Source organism: Drosophila santomea, chromosome X, assembly GCF_016746245.2.
Source record: "Drosophila santomea strain STO CAGO 1482 chromosome X, Prin_Dsan_1.1, whole genome shotgun sequence".
NCBI classification, from domain to species: Eukaryota; Metazoa; Arthropoda; class Insecta; order Diptera; family Drosophilidae; genus Drosophila; species Drosophila santomea.
Window position 1 is genome coordinate 15,048,473 of NC_053021.2, and position 24,354 is coordinate 15,072,826.

A 24,354-nucleotide genomic window follows, 5' to 3' on the forward strand; every position below is an offset into this window, starting at 1 on the left:
TGAATTCTTTCTCCAGTCGCCAAAACTCCCCAAAAAAGTGCTCTACTTGCGCGCCACTCTCTCGCGCTCTCCTTTTCCTCTTCCTTTTCTCCTCGCGAGTGAGTCACGCATTAGCGGTATGTGCAAGAGATGGTACAATATCGATGTCTGCCCACAACGATGTTTTCGATGATACTATAATCGATTATCAAAAAAAACAAAATAAAAACTTACAATTAACAGATTTGTTGCATTCTGACGGTGATCGATAGCCGCGGGCGAAAGAAATATCGTCTGGAATGAGCACCTAAGGCGAGGTTGGCAGTCCCAAGAGGAGAAGGGGAAAGTGGGATGTATGTAGAGCGCCCCCTACCGTCCACACCCAAGAAAGGGGAAGTGTGGATGGTATGTGGAGAGAGGAGAACACCGACGAAGTGCATCCACCCACACTAAGACGGGAAATGAGCACTGGCATTGGCCTTGAAGTCGGTTCTCGACCTATGTGAAGGGAAAGGAGGAAGCAAAAGAATAGGAAAGGGAACCGGCAGAGCCGAGCCCATAAATAGGGCGAGGTGACCGCCATGTGGGCCATAGAAAATTTGGGAATCGGACGACCCGCTGCCGCGAACGAAATCTAACGGCCGTATTTTAAAATCGGTGGCACACATAAACGTGGAAATCCAGAAAATTTTACCCGATCCGGAGATCGACGGGAGCAGGACGGGAGCAGAACTGGAGGACCCGGCAGCCGGAAGTGGAAAATAAACAGGGTATATAGGCATTTTCTTGACCCCGGGATATCCACAGTTTGGACCCGGGGAGACCTTTTCTGGAACCCGTGGTGGATTCCAACCTAAAATCCCGCCGAGGACCAAGCCAGACCGCCCGGGAGAAGCTCGCCCAAAAAAAAAAAAAAAATTTAGAATAATTATTTATTTATAATTATTTATTTATTTATTTAATCCGCCTTATTTATTCGCATCTAGTTATTTATTTCCATTTATTTATTAATCGTTATTTATTTATTTATTTAACTTATTTATGTGCCCGTGTTAAAATTATGTAAAATATTCGTCTGTGTGTAATTATTTATTTATTCATTTTAGTGGCGTTTAGCATGCCATAAACAAACACACAAATATTTGTTTGAAAGACGATAAAACCTAAAACACGTAAAACTATGATAAAAAAATTATAAATAACCAATAACTTATGTATAATTAAATCGCGCCGAGTCCAAGCAAAATTAAATCTAAATCTTGAGATACGACCTCCGAGAAGACCAGGCCGATCCTGTGTAGGGGTATGGACCTTTCATAAATAACCACCTGACCCGTCTCAGCCCCTGATCCTCTTTGGAGCTCCATGTAGGCAGGAATTCTGAAGTGAAATGAGGGTTTATTAATTTTATTAATTTATATACATATATATTTATATGTCAATACCCGTGCAGTAGTTTCGCGTCTTTGTTGTCCTCTCCAGCTCTTTAGTCGTCCTTTTTTTTTGTATCGTATTTGCTTTGGCCCAGGGCGATGGAAGCCTAAAATTTTGAAAAATTTAAAATGTTATTTAGTATAATTAAATATTTAAATAAGTAAAGTTTATAACGATGAATTGCTAGAGTGTATTAATTAGGGGGGGAAGATGAACGGATGAGCCGATAACCTGGAGGAAGCCGATGAACCACATGCCAGGGAGATCCTCAAATTGGAAATAGACGGATCCTTGGTAGGGATGGGTGCGTCAGGGTCCTTTCCATCGAAGACCCAAATCTGCGTCGTGTCGTCCGGTATTAGTCCTTCACTTGTAGTTTCTGTTGATGTTTCTTTTGTTGTTTTTTTTTTGTGGATTCCATGCCGAGTGAAATTTATGGTGCGACCTGTGGGCACAGGGGAAGAATCCGCCCTGTTGATGACTGGCTAGCCGGCCTTGCCCCATCGAAAGCAGCAGGCCGCAACAGATTCGTACATATATTTATTATTTTACTAATTGTTTTTAACTATTTACATATAAGTAAATAAATATACATGTGCGAGTTAGCAATTTAATTTCCGTTTAAGTATACTTACATATGTATGCACATTATACAAAACTAGCATTTGTTTAATGAACTTGCTTTAACTCAACTTCTCCATGACGGTCCCACGATGCCTACCAAAACACTACAAATTATTATCTATAAATATAGGTGAAGTAATTTTATTACAATAATCATATTTGCATTGAATGCGTCAATTACAAACAAAAACATCGAAGTTGAAAAAATGTTTGCCAACATCGATACTATCGCAGTTACATCGCTTATTTTGCCACCTCTAGTACTGGCGGCAAGATCGCTCATTGTGCAATTTCGGGCCGTGTTCCGCGGACGTGCGCGCATCGTCAGGTTCAGTCGCATCGCAGTCGTCGTTGCCGCCGCAGCCGTTGAATTTCCAAATTGTTTTCGAATTTTCCGATTTCGATTGGAAACCAAATTTGAGATTGCCCTTGCTTATTTTTTTTTAAATATACATTTTTTTGTTGTTGTTTGTGAAAATGCCAAATTTGCCATGAGTGTTGAAAAATCGTAGAGATCGCGACGTTTTCCCAATTGGGGGGGAAAATCGAGAAAAGAAAACTCAAGATGAAGCTGTGGAAATCGAAGAAGCCCATTGGTGGCTGTGTGCCCGGCAAATCGGCCGCCCTAAAACAGGACCAACAACAGCAGCAGCAGCAACAGGAGTCCCACAACAACTCCTTCAATGGACACCACCATCCGCCGACGGACACTGCCTTGGCGCCCATGCTATCCGGTAAGTGATGGGGCTTTCCCAATCTTTCCATTTTTCAATTTTTCAATTTCCCCCCTCCCCAAAACATTTCCACTTCCTCACCAGATAGCCAGCCGAAAATCTTCTAAAAGCGCCCAACATGTGCGCTCCCATTTTCCGCTTTTCCGACTTGCCGCTTTTCCCCGCCCGCTCAGGGTTATCGCATTTCCGCCCAAGGTGCTTGCGTACGGCCCTCAAGTGCTCGACTTTAGATATAGATTTGTATACAAATAACCGACGGTGTATTTGCATCTCTATATCCAAGTATCCAAGTATCCAAATAGACATGTACTCTTGAGTAAGGTAGTTTTCGCTCAGTGTATGCTTGTGGGCCAAGACATTGTTTGACATTTTCAATTGAAAGTAATTGCTCGCATTTCGTTTCGTTTCCATTTTCCGATCGCTCGAAATTTGTCAATTGCAACGCCCCATCTCTCCAGAAAGTATTAAAGAAATAAAGAAACCCCCCATGGAGCCCATGGAGCTGGGTGACCTGACCCTTGATTGCCCAGCGATTGGTTTAATAGGATCAGTGAAGGCAGTTTGATGGATTACCCGGCCATCGCGCATGGCAATCGAATTGAATTGCCAAATCAGTGAAGTTCAATGGATCGCAGCCATATATCATGGCTAATTGGAGCTGATCAGATAAGCAGATCATCTGATGATCAGATGCATTTCCCATCAATTGAAGACCTAATTGAATGGATTGCGCAATCTCAAGGAGGAATACACAGAATTTTCGGTACCTACTATAATAAATCAGCTTGGAAGTATCAAGAGTATCGAGTTTTGCAAGCAGACTACTGTTTCAACTTTGACCTATCAAAAGTGTAGATCTAGATAGGATCCCCCCATTTGAGGATCTGAGAGACCGTTCCGCGAACGCTGTTCTGTTTTCATTTGCAGCTTTTCCGCTGATCTTGCGCGGATTAATGATCTAAAAGTGCCGCCAGGATGGAGTTTGGCTGGGATTTAATGCCAGTTAAGGAATTTGGCGGGGGTAAAATGATGGCCCAACTCCAGTTGCAACTGCAGTTGAACTTTCCAATGAATGAAAAGGCCCGAAGAGGCAGAATCAGATATCCATACCGATATGGTATGGATATGGTATGGGTGAAGTGAAGTGAAGAAGTGTAGAAGCGCGCAGGAGATACAAAAGTATCTGCATCTGTTCGTGTGCGCGGGCTTAAATTGCATTTGATGAATTTATGGCATGGCAAGCGTAATTAAGCATTTAATTAAATATTTCTGATGCTCCGCATTGTTGTTGCCCCAACTGTTGCTGTTGCTAGTGCTATTGCTGTTGCTGTTGCCCCTTTTCATTGCTTAATTTTCTTGCGCGGAATGCCACAGATTGTATGTGGTAGATAAGGCCAAGTGCCTGGCCAGAATGCAGCTTCTGCTGGTGGAAGTTGGTCTATGTGGATGTGGATGTGGATGTGCTTACTGGGCCAGACAATCGCCCATTGATGCCAAATGACTAGATGAAGGCGTACAGCAGCGGTCAAGATAGTAGCAATTTGAAGGGAGTTCGAATTACAAAGAAGTTTTTAATTATAATTGTTCTTGTTTAGTTTTCCAGTGTATGCATAGTTGGATCTTCCGAGATTTATTTCCCTGTTGACATATAACATTTGATCTCCTATTGTTTCGACCCCCTCTGTAAACCCAAAGGCACGCACGTAGATAGATGCATCTGCAATTGGTGGCTGTGCCTATCCAAAGGCAAACAGAGGCGTGCACTCATCCGCGGAGGGGGATCGAAAAAGGGGGGAGGATGACCAGATGTCACTTGTTTACACAGTAATGACAGCTACAACAGCAGAAACAACAACTGCAGCGATTGATTTGACTGCTCTTTACATTACACTCCCCCCAAAATGCAAACAAAGGCCTGTGAATATCGAAAGGTGTTCAATGTCAATGCACCGAACATCCATCCCATCGAATACTCGTACATACTCGTACATCGGAGCCAAAATCAAACAGATGACAACTCAACTCCCCCCAATGGAAATCCAAAAAAAAAAAAAATAAAGAACCACCCGCTCTCTTGTCCATTTTTATGGCACATTAAGTGCCCATAAAATCAACGACAAAACATTGGAAATCGTAAAAAGAGTTGGAACTACTCGAAAAATGTCGAAATGATATAATAGATCAACAGATTATATTGCCAGCGTTGACAGGCGATGGGAATGCGATCTGAATTCGCGGGGCTTCCCAAGGATTTTTCCTGTAAAGTAATACTAAAATGCATTTAGGAATATGGAAATCTTATAAATGCTCAAACATCTTAGATATTTTTTCTTTTTGACAAAATGACATTTGTCCAAAAGAGGAGTTGCAATAAAGTGCTACATTTTCACGGTGATAAATAAATGATAGAAAAATGCAATCGAGGTCAAAGTTTCATCTTTTTTGTGACGCTAAATCGGAAAAAGATCACGTCTGACATGGAAAATGTGTCGAACTTATGAGGCGATTAAATTTATGGAATTTATGGATGATTATTACAAAAGTTCCAATGACAAAATCGTCAATTAATTCATAGTGAATAATTCCTTCTGTGTTTCACATCTATGTATATAATGCCATGTGTGTTCTTTGCTCAGATTTTATACGATTTTTCATTGCATATGTCGATGTTTTATGAGCTGCATTGAATAAATGCCTGAATGACAAGTAAAACGCCAAATGAAAATGGGTCGTGTACTATCTATGTTATCTGTATGTTTTTTTTTTGGCTTTATTGTGCGTTTTTTAGTAGTGTTCTCCCATTTTTATTACCAGTGCATTGAAGTGTTTGAAATGTACAACTGATTTGAAAGCAATTGTGTTTTAAACATTTATTCAAATTAGTTTTTTTATGTTCCAGGGGGAGTTTTCAATTCCAAAACAATGTTGTTGTTCTAAGTACTTTTGTTGTTCTAATATCGCTATAGTTTTTTCTTAGTGTATGCTCCTGTATTGCGGAGTTTTTAATTCCAAGTGATGTTCACAAGATTTATTTTAAGTACTTTTTGTGGTTTTAGTATCGCCATAGTTTTTTCTTAGTGTACTCCTCTGTTTTGCTGCAATTTCTGAATCGTTGGCGACATTTCATTGCTGTTGATGGGTTTATTTTCCTCCCCGGAGACCCACTTCCCTACCCCTCCCCCTCTTCGGGGATTTCAGGCCATGCTGCAACAATAAAAACTGGGAGTAGGTTCGCTCATCCAGGGATTTCCATAATTCCCGGTCTATTTCTACTATTTGTACTCCAAGGAATTGGGTGATATGTGATGGATGGATGCAATGGCGGGGGAAAGTGGGGAAAATGGGGAGTTTCAGGAGTTTTAGGAGCTTGGGGAATTGAGTGAATGGTTTAAGGGCGTCGGAGAGAGGGAGCGGGTTAACTCATGGCATTGTTGCCGACGACAAGAAGTCTGTGCCTATTTGGGTAAATATTCAAATTTCTCTCCCTACACAGAGAAAAATAAGCATGTTTAACTTCACAGGATAAGAAAAGTACTTTATCCCCACTGAGTTTAAGTTAAAAGTTGTAGAGTTTCGAGAATTCAGTTGAATTAAATCACATTTGTAGCGTCTTGGTCTTGCTTTTTCTGAGTGTAAGACTGTCGCGTCACTTCCCTGCCTTGTGCCACTTCCCCTTGCCGCCCGTCCAGCTGCACTTCCCCATTCGTTTTTGGGCATTTCCCCCCCACCTTTCCCACTTTTCCGACTTTTTCAATTTTCATGCCATGTGCGTAAGAGTTTTCTCCGCGTGTGTGCTCGTGTGCCAGTGTGTGTGTTTATTTTTCGCCACATTGCGGCCATCGAGTGTAAACAAAAACAAAAAGGCAACAACAACATGGGCGGCGGGGAGGGGGGCGTTCTGAGTGGAGGGAACTCAACAATTTGACGCAATTAAAAACGAAACGAGTGGGATTCCTCAGTGTGTTCAACAGTTGGTGCTACTTTTCACAGGGGCGCACAAGGGGGTGCTGAAAACCCCTCACCACCTTAAGTGTAACTGTGACTGAAAACCTACATGGAATTAATAGTAGTGTCAAAGTGCCAAGCGGTAAAAAACGAATCACCATAACAAACTAACAAATAAATAACAAAAATAAAGTAATTACTATGAATCGAATATAGTTACAAAGTCACTATCCAAATATGTAAATATGAATAGATAGCAAGTTTATGAAGATCCCTTCACACAAAAAGTTAGACTACGCCACTGGGCGTTGAGTGTTTTGCTTTCGAGTGGCAAAGAAGAGTGCTTCTTTTGTTTTGGGAGGCGTGAAAATCCTTTAGGGCCCACATATCATATCATAAAGCTGCCAAATCAAACGGAAGCGACGCCCAAGAAGAAGAAGAGCCAGCACGTAAACAAAGCGCGCTCCAGGCAAATGACATTTGTGCCTGTTACCTCTCTCCCAGCCCCACTGTGCACAGTGGGCCGCATGGCGCACAATAGCTACAGTGGGTGGTTGGGAGTGAGGAGTGGGGGGTGGAGTGGAATGGCAGCTGCTGCCAACTGATAACACAGAAGCAAAGTTCCGCCACAATAACTGTATAGAAAAGTTCACTGCACTTCCGTTGAACTCCAGGGTTCACTGTAGTCAACTGATTTAATAGGCAGTTTTTCAATTCAAACGAAAGCCGTGTTAGCTAATGCAAAATTGCTTGAAAGAGATTTTTCTTTGATGAATATTATATACAATTTTACTTAATTACTAAATGAGTAATATTTCGGAGTATTTTTCGCTTTTCTCCAAATGTGTCATGTAACTTTGCAATTTGGTGAAACAAAAGTTTCCTTTCTGCGGCAAGTACATATATTAAATTTTTAATGGTTTTTGGCATAATATACTCTTGCAATTTCCTCTAGCAAAAAAACACCATTAATTCTTTTGGCACTTTCCTTTTGAAGTTTTCCAATTTTCGCCTATTTTTGACAATTACTTTTTACCCAGAACCGATTTCGAACCAATTTTATGGTCACTTTTCCTTTGTGTGGTCTCCCCTTGTTTGTTGTTGTAAACAAATTGCTTATGGTCTTCTTCTTGTTGTTGTTGCTGCAGTGGCATGTTGCAAACATTTTGCTGCCATTTATATTTGTTTAATTTTCCTATTGCTGCCGCGAAATCTGCCACAACGACGTCACTCGGCGGCAAACATAAGCGGAGAGAGAGAGATACAGAGAGAGAAAAGGAAAGGAGAAGGGGAAGAAAATGAGAAATGGAGATGCAGACAGCAGGGGAATCACACATTTCACATAAACATACTGATGCCTACAGTAGAAGTTCCCAAAAGCGAACGTTCACCCTTAAAAGGTAAATACATCAATTGAGATTTTTAGAAACTTTGCAACATTTTCTTCTAGAAAACTTCTAAGGCACAGCTTTTTCCTTAAAATGTTTTATTAACTAAAATGCAGAAAGTTGCGTTGCAGAGAAGCAACACTTTGGAATTGAAAATACATTTATTTTGTGGAGCCGCCGAACAGACGCTGTCCTTTGTGTGTGAGATGGTCGGTCCCCTTTTCGCCGCTTTTCCTGCCATCCAACTGCATTTCCCCAGCCATTTGCCCGTTTTCCCCATTTTCCGCTGCAACCAGAAAATATGCGTAGTGAGGGAAAATGTCACAATTTCAACGGCTGATGGTGCAGCGCAGTGTAAAAATAGCAACAAATACTGAAAATAAAAACAACAACACTCATGGAGCCATGGGCGTACGCCGTTGGTTGACAGGGGGCTACAGTCAGCCCCCTCCGAAATTGGTATGATTTTAGCATTTATAAAACTAGCTGGCAACTTTGGCACCCCTTTTCAGAAGAACCCCCAACTGCGCCACTGTTTGCAGCACACGTTTAATGTAATTTGTTGTTGTTATTGTTTGGGTTTTGCTCCTTTTGTCGCGTCTACAACTTGCATTTTGGATTAATTTGTAAAGTCTGCCGTTGGCTGACAACACTGCCGTCTCTGTCTGTCTCTGTCTCATTAGGCTTGCCTCTCTGTTGCACTTGCACTGCCAGTTGCCACAATTATTTGTCTGTCTGCCACCCACCCACCTCCCTACCGAGCAACTCTTCAACTTTTCCACTTGCCACAACTGGTAGCGCATTTTCCTCACTTTTCCACTTTTCCCCTCATTACTTTCCCCCCTCAATTATGTGTGCAAATATTTATGCTCTCTTATGGTCTTTAATATCTTTCAAATAACTGGCATTTTCTCAAATACCACCATCATACAAAGTTTATCAGTTTATCAAAGTTTATCAACCCTTTATTTGTGAACAGATAAAACTCCCTTATCGCGTAATCAATCAAATTTCATAACGATCGAATTACTTTTATGCGTCGCAGATACGATTAAATGGGTGGATGCTGTGCGCTTCATGGGAAATGCACTTTCAGTTTTCGGGAAGTTGGGAAATTGGGAAATTGGATTCCGACTAGCCATTCAGTGATCGGTCACAGTCTCATTATGGGCGGCATAACACTTCATTTAATCTCATAACCGCCAGCATTTGCCCTTTCCTTCTTGCATATTCACATATGAATAATGTGAATAATTCACATTCATATATCTTTTTACTGGTGGCCCTTTAATTGAATTTCGAGCGCAATGAGTTGCTACAAATTTGTATTTATCTGCAGCATCCCCGAAACAAATTTAATGAGGTTTTCGGTTTTCCAATCGTTTTTTCCGCGTGAAGTACTTGAATACTTCAGCTTCTGCTCTCCAAATCGAAGCGTTATCGTTGTCAACGGTAAAATCTCAATAGAGATATCCAAAAATTGAAAAACTAAAAAACTGAAACTGAAAAACTAAACCTCTATTTTCATTACGGGAACCCGAGTCTTATCATCAATGGGGCGATTGGTTCATTGGCTTGGTGCGTGAGTTGGCAGTGCGGCCGGGGATCGGTTACGGGTAATTAACATTTTGGGGCATAAATCTGGGGCCCCTTACCGATACGCGTCCGGAATGTTGGGCAACTGGGTATGTTGATGGTGCTACAGTGGACACTGGAGGGGAGAATTTGTCGCACATGGCGTGCGATATGAGAAGTGCTGCTGAAATTGTCTCAAATGCTCTTTCCTTCGCTTGCTGATGTGCAAATGAAATGTGCTGCACACAATTATGACTCTATATGCACTGCGAGAAACGCAACATGCTAGCTTCTTTTGACTTCTGGCCATCTATCAGCTGCTCAATTGCAAATTGCTTACGAAATGTTTTAAGTGCAACTTCACTGCTTCTGCTCACTGCTGCTGCCCCTTTAAACGGGCATAAAAAATACCGAAATGGTCGTAAATCAATTTTGATGCAGAGTTCCGCGACTGCAACGCGACTTGGTGGCGGCTCCGCGCGTCTCTGCCCCTTCTCCACCACCCGCACCCCCCTTTGAGCTGCAACATCATTCTGTGACTGCAAACATTTTGCGCGTAAAGGGTGTTTTTATTCGCACTGCCAAGGAGACACGTCGCGGAGTTGGAGGAGTTGCAGGAGTTGGAGGACAAGAGCCACATTTGTTACGATGTGCGATGTGCGGGCAGCCATGAAGTGAAGACTCCACTGCCCTTCCAGGGATACAGCTCACTGGGAAGCCCGGGGTTCTGAGTTCTGGCTCCTTGGGTGTGGCAGGCTCAACGCACAACATTGTGTGTCCTAGTTGCACATACAAACGTCCAGCTGATCGGCTATCAAAACATTTAGGCAACATTCAAAGGTAGCTTTTCCTACTACTACTAATACTATTTGAATATAGTTTTCTTTCACGATATTGGCTTATTTGGCTTGATAATTTATTATAAATTTATTAATGTGGCTCAGTCGGCAAATGAATGTCAGCGTTTTGCTAAATACCCGAGGATGTGAGTGGGTCTGTCTTCCTGCTCCTCTCTTCTCCTCTCGAACTCCTTGAATTTTCCCCTTTTTCCCCTTTTCTTTCTTTTTTTTTTTGTGTTTTTTGTGGCAAGGGTCGCCCTTTTTTTGCGCCAAGTTCGGTTCATTTAAGTTGAGTTCGTTGCGGCTGTTGCACTTTGGCTGCCCCCCACCCCTTGCCACCCCCCTTGTTGCCCCTTGCAGCCGACGCCCATGGAGGGCTGTCCTCGGAAATTCGCTTTTGTTGCGGCTTTATCAGATGTTGACATTTTTGCGGAACCACACTCGAGTTCATTTGCAATAATTGGTTTTTCTTGTTGTCTTCGCCAAAGAAGGAAAATGGGCGGGGAAATCTACATATATACATAGGATATATATCTTTTTAAGAGGGGGGTGAAGGGGAGAGCCTTGTGCTAAATAGATTCCATTGTGAAATTTTTGACATTCTTGCATTTTCACGCCCTGAACTGCGTGTCCGCTAATGAAAAAGTCAGCAGCACTTGGGGGTTCAAAATAATGTTAAAAAAAAATAAATTTCATAAAATTAATATTAATTTACATCATTAAACTTTGGCAGTAACTATGAAGAAGTTAATTCTGAGCCTGACAACAAAGAATATTGTCTAAAGTTGTTTAATGAAAAATGTATGAATGTTTACGCTTCGAGTCACTTTTTTGTTTGTAGTGCAGAGCCAGTCTGCATTTTGTGGGTTAATGGATACATGGGCACTTACTCGAACGTAAAAACTACGCAGTTTCCCTTAGTCCCCTTTTAACCCCCCCTTTTTTTTAAGCCCCCCCTTTAACCAGAGTAGTCCCCCCTGAACTGAATAGATCCATTCAATTTTTTTTGTGGCCAGCAAAATAAACTGGAAATTGCGTGGAGAAAAGCGCCGCTAAATGCAAACAATAACAGAGCGTCAAGTTGCCAATAGATTGGCATGTCAATCAATCAATACACAGCGCACAGTCAGTCAGTCAGTCAGTTGGACATTCACACACTCAATCAGTCAATTAGTCGAGTCGACTCCTTCTTCCAGCACCTGTCAATTGAATATATGTTTGGATATATGTATCTACGTATCTGCAAGAACAACTCAATCAACAAGAACGCTTCGATGGAGGAAGATGGATTAAGATATCCAACTAGATAGTTGTAGCACCTCAAAGATACTGCGTATCCTTAAAACTATTTATACTTAAATACTTCGAATTGAGATTTGCGAGATTTCCAGAGTTTGGAATGTCAGCTCCCCCATTTCCACCACTGCCACTTTACGCGTATAATGAACAGATCACGTTGGGCAGATTTCCCTTGAATGGCGTCTATTTTGCAAGTAAATGTGGCAAATCGCCGACGCATTCCATTCAGGCAAATGAACTGTTTCAGAAGACAACATAATCGCTGGGAAACCCTGACGTTGACGACCCCCAGCGATGGAGAGGAGCTTGTCTATCTTGTCTGTCTGGATCGGCACTTGTGCAATTTTCCAGCGCCGATCTGCAGATCTGCAGTTCCTCAGATCTGGGCATCATCGCCTGGGGTCTATTTCAATCACTGTGAGCACTCTCTGTGCCTCCGTCTAATTGGCTCGACAGGATGATGACTTCAGGAAGTGCTCCATAGAATGGGTGGCACTGCCACTCCCCCTCGCTTTCTCCCGCCTTGCAAGCGCTTGCATCTTTTTCGGATGAGCGCAATTTCCGCTAGAGAAGGAATTGGCAACTGTCGCCGATAAATTTGCCTGCAACTTTTCCGCGAGTGGCCATAAAAACAAACGCACGACAGGCGGCCAGAACGCAAAAATAGCTTTAACTGCTCCACCACCAAACTGGAGATCCCAAAGATCCCAAAGATCCCAAAGATCCCAGAGATCCAAATCCATTTCATCTGCTCCAGAACGGAACTGCTAATGGCAATGTGAATTAGACGGCTTCCATAAGTTAATTTGGGCCTAATGTTATGACACTTTCCCGGTTTCTCCCGGAAACACTTAATAGCTGCGGAGCCATAAAGTTGAGTAATGATACTTATAACTCAATTATCCTTGGCAGTTGTCATATTTGCGAAATTATTTAGCTAATTTCGCAAATATGACATGTTTTTACAAGCTTTTATGATCAAAAGAACGTTGGCATTTGCATATCGAAAGGTATCGATTTTATCGACTAATTTGTGGTGTATTATCGGTGACTTTCTTATCGATTGGTTTACTTTCAAATTAATTTCCCTCACAAATAAATAAATTTCGACTAATCCAGAGCTTTCCGCCCACTTGTTAACATTAAAAGTTGAATGTGAGGAATGTGTAAATCAGTTCCGGAATCAAATCGGAACACATGTATATATGGTATGTATATATGTATATATATACCTCCATATGTTGGCTATTTTATGGGCTCTTTTCGATTTCATTTAGCGCTTGGCTCATTTCGACTTGTTTTTTTGTTCAACCCCCCACCACCCCCAAAATTTTCCGAGATGGGAAAATGTCGAGCACTTCCAGGGCATCTCGTGTTCGCCTTTGCCTTGTGTTTTTTTTTTGTTTCCCCGCTTTTCGCTTAATTCTGATTACATTTATTTATGAAACCGGGCGTACATATAATTTCCGCTCGCCGGCCCCAATGAATTATGTCAAAAAACAGAGAGAGAAAAAAAGCAGAGAAATAAAAACAAGAAGCAAAGCACCGTGGAAAATCAAAGCTAGGCAGCAAAATAAAAAAACAACAAATCGAAATAACTAATAGCGCCTTTGCCTGCCAGTGGAAATCAAAATGAAAATGAAAATCAAAATGAAAAGCAGCCAAGTAAAAATAGCAAATGAAAAGCGCATCCAAAAAAACACGCACTAGAGAACGCACTTCAAAGCGAATGCGACTCAAAGCGGAGACGGAATGATGAAGAAAAGGAGGAAAGCAAAACGAAAGGGGGGGGTGGATAAAGGTGAGAGAATTTTCACCTGATTGGAAAAGCTATAGGACGCCACTTTTCATTGATCATTTACGTGATTTCAGCCTAATGCATTAGTTATAAACTTAAGTTTTATTCTAAAAAAAGCATGCGAAAGCAGCGAAATTTTTTCGAGTGTGGCCAAAGGTGTAACTGAACCAAATTGGCACACCTTTGCGAGCCGAAGAAGCAGCACGCCCGAAAACCAAAAGAAAACGAATTAAATGAAAATAAATTATAGCGAATCAGCTCTCTATATGTGAAAATTTCATGTGTGTGTGTGTTTCTGTGTGTGTCGGTCAAATGAAGCGAAACGTTACGTTTTTTTAGCAGCTCACCGCCCCTGTTAGTTTGCTAGTTTTCTGGTTTTCTAGCTCTCTGGCTTTTCCGTTTTTCCATTTTCTTTTGGACGCTTTTGCCTAATTATTGTTGCTGCTTTTCATAGTCGGGCGGGCGCATTAAGAAAAACTTTATGCGCCATTGAAGCGTTCGAAAATAAAAGTCGCGTCCGCTTGCGTCAAACGTGGCCACGTGTGTTCTTATTCTATTTGTTCTTTTTTTTATTTTTGGTTTTTTGTTTTTTTATTTTTTTATTTTTCTTGTAATTTTTGGTTGCGTTTTTTTTCGGCATTTTTCCTTTCTTTTTTTTTTTTGCGCCAGCGTGTGCGTGAGGGAAATTCACTCGTTACGCGCACACGGCGTAATTGTAGCAGATCGCGTATACGCCCCGTGGTACCCGATAGAAAAAGCCAAAAAGTGTTGCCACACACATCAAAAAGAGAAAAGATGAATGAAGGAGTGGGAAAGGGGTGGGAAATGGGCAAGGGGTGGAAAATAAGGGGGGAGTGCCACATACATTGTATGCAGTACAGTAAATAATCGTTCTTCTGGCACCCGAAACTTTTGTGCAACTTTTGTGCTTCCATTGCAAACAATTGTGAATAAGTCTCTTCATCAGTTATTTGTACTGTTTTTTGTTGTATGCAAAAAAGAAATAATGAAATCATTGAGTCATTTGCTGATTGCAAAAAGTGTGGCCATTGTCTGACCATTGTTTTTACTTGAGTGGACTCAAGTTGATAAAGCTTTTTTGTACATTTTATTGGCATTTGCGCTTTATCAAGCCATTCGATTTGATTTCCCAATTTTCCAGAGTGATCCGCCACTTATACTGGTTATTGTGCCACATGTTTAAGGGGCATCCTACAAGATTAATTGAGTTCACATATTTTTTTTTTTGTTTTTTTTTATAAATATATCGTTGTACATGTCTGTTTTTGTGGTTTTATAATGCCTCGAGTGAGATTCATGCGCTGGTGGAATTTTAATTGAAACTTTTTTGGCGACGCCGAAGGTCGCGATTTGTATTTCGTATTTGGGGAAATTGGGAATTCTTCGAATCGAATTGGATACGTTGCATGTAGGTGGTGGTTTTTGGTGGTCGTGGAGGAGGCAGTGCCGCCTCTCCTTTGATGTGGCAGTGTGGCGGAATAGATTAAGGAAAAATGCAAAAGAAGTTGGTCAACGAACGACGACGACTGCCCTTTGATGTGTGAGATGTGCACCGTGTTTATTCTAGTCTTTTCTCCTCTCTCTCTATTTTTCTTGCAGTTGACCGGGCGATGAGTCCGGCGCAATCGGAGGACTCCGGACTGGCACCGGAAAGGGGAACCACCTACGCCACCATCACTCTGCCACGGAATGCCCTGCATTTGGCCATCACATTCGCAGGTGAGAAGGGGGGCTCATCCACGTCCACTAATGCATCTCAAGTGGAACGCAAGGGAAGGGTTTGGGGGATTCGTGGATCTGTGGAACTGGGGATTTGGCCATCCCTGGGGTAAGTCGATATCTTTATGGCGGTTTTAAGGGGAGTATGCATATATGTATATATATACCCGTTTGTATTTGTGCGAGGGGAAATCTTCTGACAGCTGTCATGGTAAATCAGCATTGATTGTATAATTATGTTAGACACAAATTGAGCCACGGATCAATCAAATCAATTGAGAGAGCACATATAATGCGGGTCGCTAATGATTAAGATTGCTTAACCCATGAAAATCTCCGATCAAATGCAATTTGGCATAACTGAAGTGGTAGATTCATTCAAGTTGAGGTATAAACATATGTAGATACGCACAAAAGTGTTAATAACTTATTATTTTTCCAAGGTTACTGGGTACTTTTTGATTGAGAAATAACTAAAAGAAACTGCTGCAAAATAAAGCAGTTTTGGCAAAATGTGCATGTCCCAATATACAGAAATTAATACTCAGTATTTTGCCTATAACAACGGAAAGAATAACCCAAATATGGCATATAATAATAATCCAAATTCCTCATTGAACTCGTAACTTAATTTCAAATCGATTAACTTGGGATGTTAAAGCTTTTATGTAGTTCCTAAGTTTACATTATTCGATGACCAACTGAATGGTGTGAAGTATTTTGTAGATGTGCTAACTTAAAAACCGCATTTAGTTATGATAAAATATTTTATAATAAAAAAAAAAAATATATAAGTGTCTATATAGCCCCTTATATCCGACGGCTGTACTAATTTCTGGGGCTCAGCATTGATTTATGGTAATGTCGATGGGGTCGGCTCCATGATGGGCTGCCCTGTGATATTGTTTGCAATGGGATGCGATGGCATGGGATGTGATGTGATGTTATGGGATGGGATGCGATGGGATGCGATGGCATGGCCAACAGTTCGGGGTGGCTCCTGGTCTATAGCTGTAGTATTGCTATTGCTATTGCTATAGCTGTATTCCGCCGATCGCCAGACAAAGTGGGCCGGCCCCGAATCATTCGATTTGAATGCGGAACGCGTCTCCGTCTCCGTCGATAATGCCGTTGCTCCGTATTCACAGTCGCATTCGTATTTGTATTCGTATTCGTATTCGTAGTCGTATTCGTATTCGTAGTCGTACGTATTCATGTCTCCGTCTGCCGTTGTTGCTGCCAAAATAAATCATCGTTCCAATCTACAGAGAAGCCCACCCCCAGGGGCAAGTTGAGGGGGCGGTTGGAGGGCTTCTTCGATGCCAGACATAATAATGAGTATGTACACGTATGTACACGGCCACAGTAGCATTCAGTACTATAGTTACCAAGCAAAACATATTTCAAGCCCATTGAAAACAATCAAAAGTGATAAGAAAACAGTTGACAGCAAGCATAAATGGGAGATTTGTGTGCACCAAAGTGAATGGTATTATTAGCAGCTAGAAACTATTTGCTCATCCGCTGCTGTAGCTGTAGCTGTGACTGATTTCGTCTGAATCAGAATATAAAGTCCATCCATTCGGATTTTGTACTCTTGACTAATCTGCCGCGCTGAGGATTTGGCGTAAAGTGGAGTGGGCTGAAGTGGGCAAGGGTCGTCTTTTCTTTTCTTTTGGTTTTTTGGTCATTTTGGGGGTTAACCTTAGACTTAGGCCACGGGTACTCCCGCTGGTCGCTGACGTAAGCATTGCCTCCATACAAACCAATCCCGATCTGCCGGCACCATTATCATCTTCTCCGTGGTCGCCAGCCAGCTATGTGTGTTGTCATAAAGCGTCGCGTCGCCTCTGTTTTTCCCCAACCATTTTTCTGCAATTTTTCTGCCTTTTCTTGTATTTTCCTTTTTTTGTTTTTGTTTTTTTTTTGTATTTTTCGGCGGCTAGCTCTTCAGTTAGTTTATTTTGTTATTTTTGGCAATTCGCCAGCAGCGCTCCCATTGCGGCTGGCCCCAAACTACTGGCCGTCGTCTATTTTTTTACCCAATTTCTTTATTTACGCGCCGCACTACGAGTATCTAGTTTTTCCCTCCCTCCCTCCCCTCACCTCTTCACCCCTCGATTTTCATGCGTTTTTCCTGTGTGTCGGCTGATGAGTCGCTGACAGAGTCGCCACAGGAAATCCAAATGGTGGATGCCGGGCGGGGGGTGGGGGTGTGGGGGGAATCATGGGGGTTACCACATACAACCTCCAGAGTCATCAGTCATCGGGAGGCTGAGGATGAGGAACTCTAATTAATTCGCCAAGGTGTTGGTCTCTCAACGGGGGATTGATCTCACACGCACTTTGGGCTATCAGATGTCCATCTATCTAGGATTTATCTGATTTATAAACTTAAGTAACTCGGCAATATCAATAAAATCTATTAAACTTATTAACTACACTCATTTCATTTACTGCAATCAGGGGTATAGCATATAAATAACTACATCTTTAAGACATCTTCCTATATAAAGTATAAATACTTTGGACTATCAGATGTCTATCTATCTACGATTTATGTGATTTATCAACTTAAGTAACTGGGAAATATCAATAAAATATATTAAACTTATTAACTACACTCATTTCATTTACTGCAATCAGGGGTATAGCATATAAATAACTACATCTTTAAGACATCTTCCTATATAAAGTATAAATACTTTGGGCTATCAGATGTCTATCTATCTACGATTTATGTGATTTATCAACTTAAGTAACTGGGAAATATCATATATAACGGGTGTTTTTTTTAGAGGTATAGAACTTTAAGTTGGCATTACTGTTCAAGATGGCGACCGATTTAACAGCTGTCAAGTGATTTATTCTCAGTTTGGTTTGGCAATTCGTCATGCGTGCTTACAAAATCCAACTCGTGCAAGAATTGAAACCAAACGATCATCAAGCAAGGCGTAGATTCGTCGAATGGGCCCAAAACGAGATTGCTGTTGTTCCCGATTTTTCATAAGCCTCCAAGATCTTGTGATTTAACACCGCTAGACTACTTTTTGTGGGGCTATGTAAAGTCATTGGTCTATGCGGATAAGCCACAAACGCTAAACCATTTGGAAGACAACATTCGCCGTGTTATTGCCGATATACGGCCAAATATTGGAAAAAGTCATTGCAAATTGGACGTCCAGATTGGACTACATCCGAGCCAGCCGTGGCGGTCATATGCCAGAAATCATATTTAAAATGTAATGCCACAAGATTATCTTTCATGTCAATAAAATTCATGTCAATCGAATAATCCATCGTTGTTTTATTGCAATTTAAAGTTCTATACCTCTAAAAAAAACACCCTATATAAATACTGGCATTGGTTGAAAGTCTATTAGACTTATTAACTACACTTATTTCAATGTAATCAAGTGTATAGTTAAGATATCTTCCCATATAAATACGTCTACGTATCTTGAATCCCCTAGAACGCAACGATCTGTCGTATCCGCCGGTGGTGGGCTCCCTAAATCCGGTGGGTCATGCGGCGGACTTCCTGGCGCCCGGCGATCGTCTCCACCAGATCGACGGCATATCGACGATCGGGCTGAGCAACCAGAAGGTGATGAACATGCTCTGCGCCGGTGGATCGGATGCGTGTCCAGCCATCGTAGAGATCGAGTACTCTCTGCCCGAATGCAGTAGGTTAACCCATTGCAAAGTGTGGTCAAACAGTCCATAAACTCTTTGTTTCTTTGTTTTTTTTTCATAATTTTCCATCCGGGTGGCGCAGCAGTTTCCCAGAACAGCCTTTGTGTGACCTCGAAGCTGGCGCAGATCACCGTGGAGCGGGAGAGTGGATGCCTGGGCCTGACGTTGAGGGGCGGTGCCGACTACCCGCTGATCGTCACCCATGTGAGGCCACATGGACCAGTCTATAAGACCGGTCGCATCAAGCCAGGCGATCGCTTGCTGCGCGTCGATAATGTGAGTGATTTGGTTGTTCGATTTGGAGTGACACTTCCGTTTTCCGCTCCAGTTTTCTCCAGAAATTTTGCCATGCCAAAAATAGTTTTGATTTTCGTTAGAATAAGTTACGAAATAGATATGTTATCTAAATGGTTATATTCTCACTCAGGTCTCACTGATTGGCAAGACGCTGGCGGAGGCGCAGCAGATCATCAAGTGCGGCGGTCATGTGGCCGGCTACACCAACCTGACCATTGAGTACGATGTTTCCGTGGTGCAGAGCGTGGAGTTCTCGATGGGACCGCTGCTCATCGAAATCGAGCGACCAATGAACGACAAGTTGGGCCTGGTGCTGTGCAACTATACGGCGGCGATGCCCGCTTCCGGTTCCGGTGCCAGTACGCCATCCAGTGTGGAGAAGATCGAGGAATCGTCGGGCGTCTTTATAGCCAGTATCCTGCCCGCCAGCATTGCAGATCGGTAGGTGGTGCTCATACATATGTACATATCATATATAATATATCTGGGATGCATTTGCAATTTCGTCTTGTGTTCCAGTTGCGGCGCCTTATCCGTTGGCGATCAGGTGCTCTCCATCGACGACACAATGATCGAGCACACCGCCTTCAGTCCCGACGAGGTGATGACCATATTGGACACCAGCACGGGACGCGGCTACACGCAGATGCAGATCATGCCCGCTCACGCGTTGGCCCGTCGCGGTGAGTATTGGTTTGCTTTTGGTTTGCAAGTTCAGAGTAGACCATACCACAAACCCCCCCCCCATTTCATTACTTTTTCGGCTATCTGCCAGTCGAAATCTGCAAGGCCAAATCAGCCAGGCTCCCAAGCGGCGCGACGAAGGTCTGCGTGGGCGTCACGGCTAATGAACAGCAATGGCAGCGGCGGCTGAAACAATAGAGACGCCAGGCCTTATAGAGTTTTGGAGCGAGTGGAGATCGATGAGTTCTAGACGAAGTTATATCATCTTATATAGAATATCGTTCAGTTAAGACTCAGCATTTAGTGGAACATTCATTGGAAGTTGAGTTTGCCACTTGCTAATGTTTCAAGAAGCGCTCAGTCCACCCTCGCTGCAGCCAATCAATTGTTTTTCCAAGTTTTTCACTCCATTTGCTAAGCAAACACGCAGCGTCGCAGTCCAAAATCGTTTCCCCCAAAGACGAAATAGTCTCCTTCTCTTTTTTTTTTTTGACAATCGATCGAATCCAAATCCGAATCCGAATCGGAAATAGCAAATGGAATAGAAAATAACAGCGGCGAGTGGATGGAGGCCATAAATTGTAATCTGGGCAGAGAGGACACGCAGCTGGCTAAGCTGCGGATCAGTCGCCAGTGTGGAGTGTGGAGTGTGGAGTGTGGAGCGCCAGCGGAGAAGGTCTTAAAGGCTTCCACAAGTTGGAGGTGTGATTGAATGTACCAGATATCCAGGGGGGGGGAATTACTTAGCCAAAAGGAAAGAGAGAAGGCATCGGAGAAGGTGGCATCACTTGCACTCCCTTTTTTTTAAGTGGAAGATCTATGAACTTGGAAGCAGATGTAACTCATACCAAATCCTTTCAGGTCACACGGCGCTGGGCAGTCCCAAGTACAGCTTTAGCACCCTGGAGTCTCGCAAATCCTCGACGGCGGGTCGCCAGCGTCAGCGCTTTGCGCGCAAGAGTTCGCTGCCGCTGGAGAATCCCGGCTCCACGGGCGCATCGATGGGCACTGGTGGCATCCATGGCAGCAGCAGCTTGGGCATGGGTCTGGGCCTCTGCCGGGCGGAGAGTTTTCCCGTTCTCCTCGATTGCAGCCACGGAGCGGGCATCATTCTGTCCGATTCGGTAACCGGATCTGGTGGATCGGGTGCTGTTGCCATTGCTCAGATTCTGGCGGATTCGGTGGCCGATCGCAGTGGTTGCATTCAGGCGGGTGATCGCATTGTGGCCATCAACAAGATGTACAGCTTGGATGCGGCGGCCATGAGGCAGCTGCTCGAGGGTGGATCCATACGCAATGGAGCGAGCACTGGAACGCCGGCCAACTGGCTGGAGCTGGAGATCGAGTTCGATATGCCGGATGCCGTGGTGCCCGCCAGTGGTGTCTTCAGTGTCAAATTGCTGAGGGCCGGCAAATGTGGACTTGGTCTGAGCGTGAGTGGTTCCAGTCATGGTGGCTTGGTCATTTCGGACGTGAAAATGGGCAGTCCTGCCCATCGCAGTGGCTCCCTGCGAACCGGCGATATTCTGCTGGCCGTTGACCAGCATCCAGTGCAGCATTTCAACGTGGACGCACTGCTGAAAGAGGAGGGCAGATCGCAGAATCCCAGCCACAGTTCCTCTGACTTCACCACGCTGACGATCAAGCGGATCGTGCTGCCCGACTTCCTGCCCATGTCCAGTCCGATTTACAGCAATTGCCCGGCGAGTGGCATCAACTTGGGCATGGGCATGGGTGTGTCCAACAGCACGGATCACGATCTTTATAGCAGTGCCTATGTGACGGCGGGCAAGTATGCCGACTGTGTGTCCCTGAAATCGAGGACACCGCAACCGGATTACTTCCGAGTGCCCAGCATGGACGATGCCAGTCTGCAGTCCGTGCAGTTGCGATCGGGATCGGGCACAAATGGCGGTAACCAGGCGGGTAACAGCTGGTCCACCGGCGTTAACAGCCGATCCTATGTGGCCCCAACCAATACGCAGAGTCTGACCACCGAGTTGCCCGAGGAGGAGGACGAGCAGGAACAGTTGTATCCCGGATACGAGCTCAATCGCTATGCCAGGTGCGTCCAAATCCTATCTATAGGCTCAAAACACATCTCTGAATATGTTTTATTTTTACAGTGTTGATTGCACCGCCTTGCCGCCGCCCATGGAGAACAAGGTGTACGGATCGGCCGCCAGTTCGAGCAGCAAGAGCAGCGGGAGCAGCCTGCACCAGGTCATCTTCACGGTGCGCTTGGAGCCCAAGGGAGGATTGCTGGGCATCACACTGGCCGGCAGCGAGGACATCACCAAGTCCATTACAATCAGTGGCCTCGTAGAGGGTAAGTCTACATACATATAATCATATTATAATTATTGTAAACTAAAGCACATAAATATTATATCAAACAGGTGGCATTGCGCACAAGAATGGCCAGATCCATGTGGGCGACCAGCTGCTGGCCATCGATGAGCATTCGGTGCAGGGCATGCCCCTTTCGCATGCCACCAGTCTGCTGCAGAATCTCGGCGATCTGGTCGACCTGAAGATCCTGCGCAGTCACGACCTGGCCAATGGCAGTCATCTGCCGCAAACGCAGGCCATCTATGCCAAGGTGCAACGGCGTCCTCGAAGTCCATCGGCCAATACGGAGGCCAGCAAGGAGTCGGGCAGCGGGAATGCCAATGGGGGCGGAGCAGCCAATGGGAATTCGGGCAGTGGAAAGCCCCGCGTGTTCCATGTCACCTTGTACAAGGATAAGGTGTACGATGACTATGGATTCTCCGTTTCCGATGGGCTTTACGAGCGCGGCGTCTTCATCAACAGGATTCGCAGCGGTGGTCCCGCCGATATGTGCGGTCTTCTGAAGCCCTTCGATCGGATCATGCAGGTTGGTCTGAAGCTATCCTCAATGGTATTATTTTATTTATATTTATTTGTGTATATCCCCAGGTAAATGAGATGAAGACGCAGGACTTTGATTGCTGCCTTACCGTTCCGCTGATCGCCGCTGCTGGCGATAAAATCGAGATGATCATGCAGCGCTCCGAGTGATCCCACTTGCCCGAGATCCTTATGTTAAACTAGTTGTATGCTAAGCTAATCCTAAGTGCCATTGCTAGCCCATAATATTATATACTACATACATATATCCCTGTATTCTTTACCGAGCGAAACCTGCACACAAACAAATGAAAATCCCCTATCGTCAAGGAAAATTTGGCGCAAAACAGTCGGCCATAACCAAATAATGCCCTTCTTATGATAGATCTGACATAATACTACGTTAATTCTACGCTAAAATTTGTTTTCTAGCAAATAAACAATCGTACCGAAAGTTTGTTCCAAACTAAACAATCAAAACTATGAGTAATTCATTTGCTTTTAAAGATTACAAATTTCTATGCTTTAATGACCTACATTCTTGAACGTATGTCAAAATGTTGATTAGAACTTGGTTTAGGAAAACCATAAGCTAATTTATAGAGAATATAATTAGCTATAAAATTATATTTTAAAGCGCGAGCTTACCAGTTTTTAGCTTTATTTTCAATGTATATAAAATCCTTTCGTAATAACCATGGCTCTTCACCGTTTAACATTTGGCACGTACTTTATACTTTGTACCCTGTAAAGCTATAGTCCGCCGATCTGGCACTGATCTATGTAAACAGTAATCCCCTTGGGGGCTTATGTCATTGAGAGCGATTGCAGTGATTGCAGTGATTGTTATTCAATATTCTCAGCATTCTGCAGCACTGTGTGTTCCGTTTTCAATTAGCCAATCGGTGTAATCTTTATGCCCCATGTAATTCGCGTTGTAAACAAAATGTTTTTACACTTGCTAGGGCCCAGTGGGCGTGGCAGGGGCTGAGCCTATGACGTTGGACCCTCTGATGGGGAAATATCAAAACAAATAGACAGACACCTGTGCTGATGTGCAATGCAAGTGGATTTTTGAACCGGAATCAATTTTCGAACTCAAAGTTCGCTGCTTATCGGTCATCGGGGGTATTAGCTGCTGAATCTGCACGGAAGTAATACGCCCTGAGTCATAATCATCTAAATATAGAGCGTATTTCTAGCTACGTACTAAGTATTTTTCCAGGGTATTCGTTTGGCTTGTGGAAAAAGGTTTGGCAAAGGGGATGCCATCGGCCGTCGGCCGTCAAAGAAAGTCGTAAACAAAAACAAGAAAGAAACAAGCAGACAGACTTTGGGTCATGATAACGCATTGGAAAGGCCGCCTCTTTGACGTCAATGGGCAATATTCGAGATCCTGGTGGAGTAAACACCTTCTCCGGACTTTGGACGCCTCGAAAGCGAAACGGGAT

At 43.5% G+C, this 24,354-nt stretch overlaps 1 protein-coding gene across 2 annotated transcripts; it reads left to right on the top strand.

Moving 5' to 3' along the window:
• The first annotated feature begins 2,325 nt into the window (after positions 1-2,325).
• LOC120455438 (glutamate receptor-interacting protein 1) lies at positions 2,326-23,357 on the top strand. 2 transcript variants are annotated; one of them, XM_039641635.1, is made up of 10 exons: positions 2,326-2,771; positions 15,236-15,355; positions 18,829-19,041; positions 19,134-19,327; positions 19,479-19,789; positions 19,868-20,031; positions 20,894-22,097; positions 22,159-22,361; positions 22,432-22,910; positions 22,973-23,357. In XM_039641635.1, exons 1-10 carry the CDS (start codon positions 2,603-2,605, stop codon positions 23,072-23,074), a joined length of 3,159 nt encoding a protein of 1,052 aa, XP_039497569.1. In that variant the 5' UTR covers positions 2,326-2,602; the 3' UTR covers positions 23,075-23,357. The 2 variants fall into 2 exon arrangements, with proteins under 2 accessions (XP_039497569.1, XP_039497570.1); XM_039641636.1 differs by having other exon boundaries at positions 19,137-19,327.
• Positions 23,358-24,354: the final 997 nt, after the last annotated feature.

Excerpts from the sequence above, each read along its gene's own strand:
- LOC120455438 (XM_039641635.1), top strand. The coding sequence starts at position 2,603 with ATGAAGCTGTGGAAATCGAAGAAGCCCATTGGTGGCTGTGTGCCCGGC. Across the intron at positions 19,042-19,133 it reads GTACTCTCTGCCCGAATGCA|CAGTTTCCCAGAACAGCCTT; the intron begins GTAGGTTAACCC and ends CGGGTGGCGCAG. Across the intron at positions 20,032-20,893 it reads TCACGCGTTGGCCCGTCGCG|GTCACACGGCGCTGGGCAGT; the intron begins GTGAGTATTGGT and ends AAATCCTTTCAG.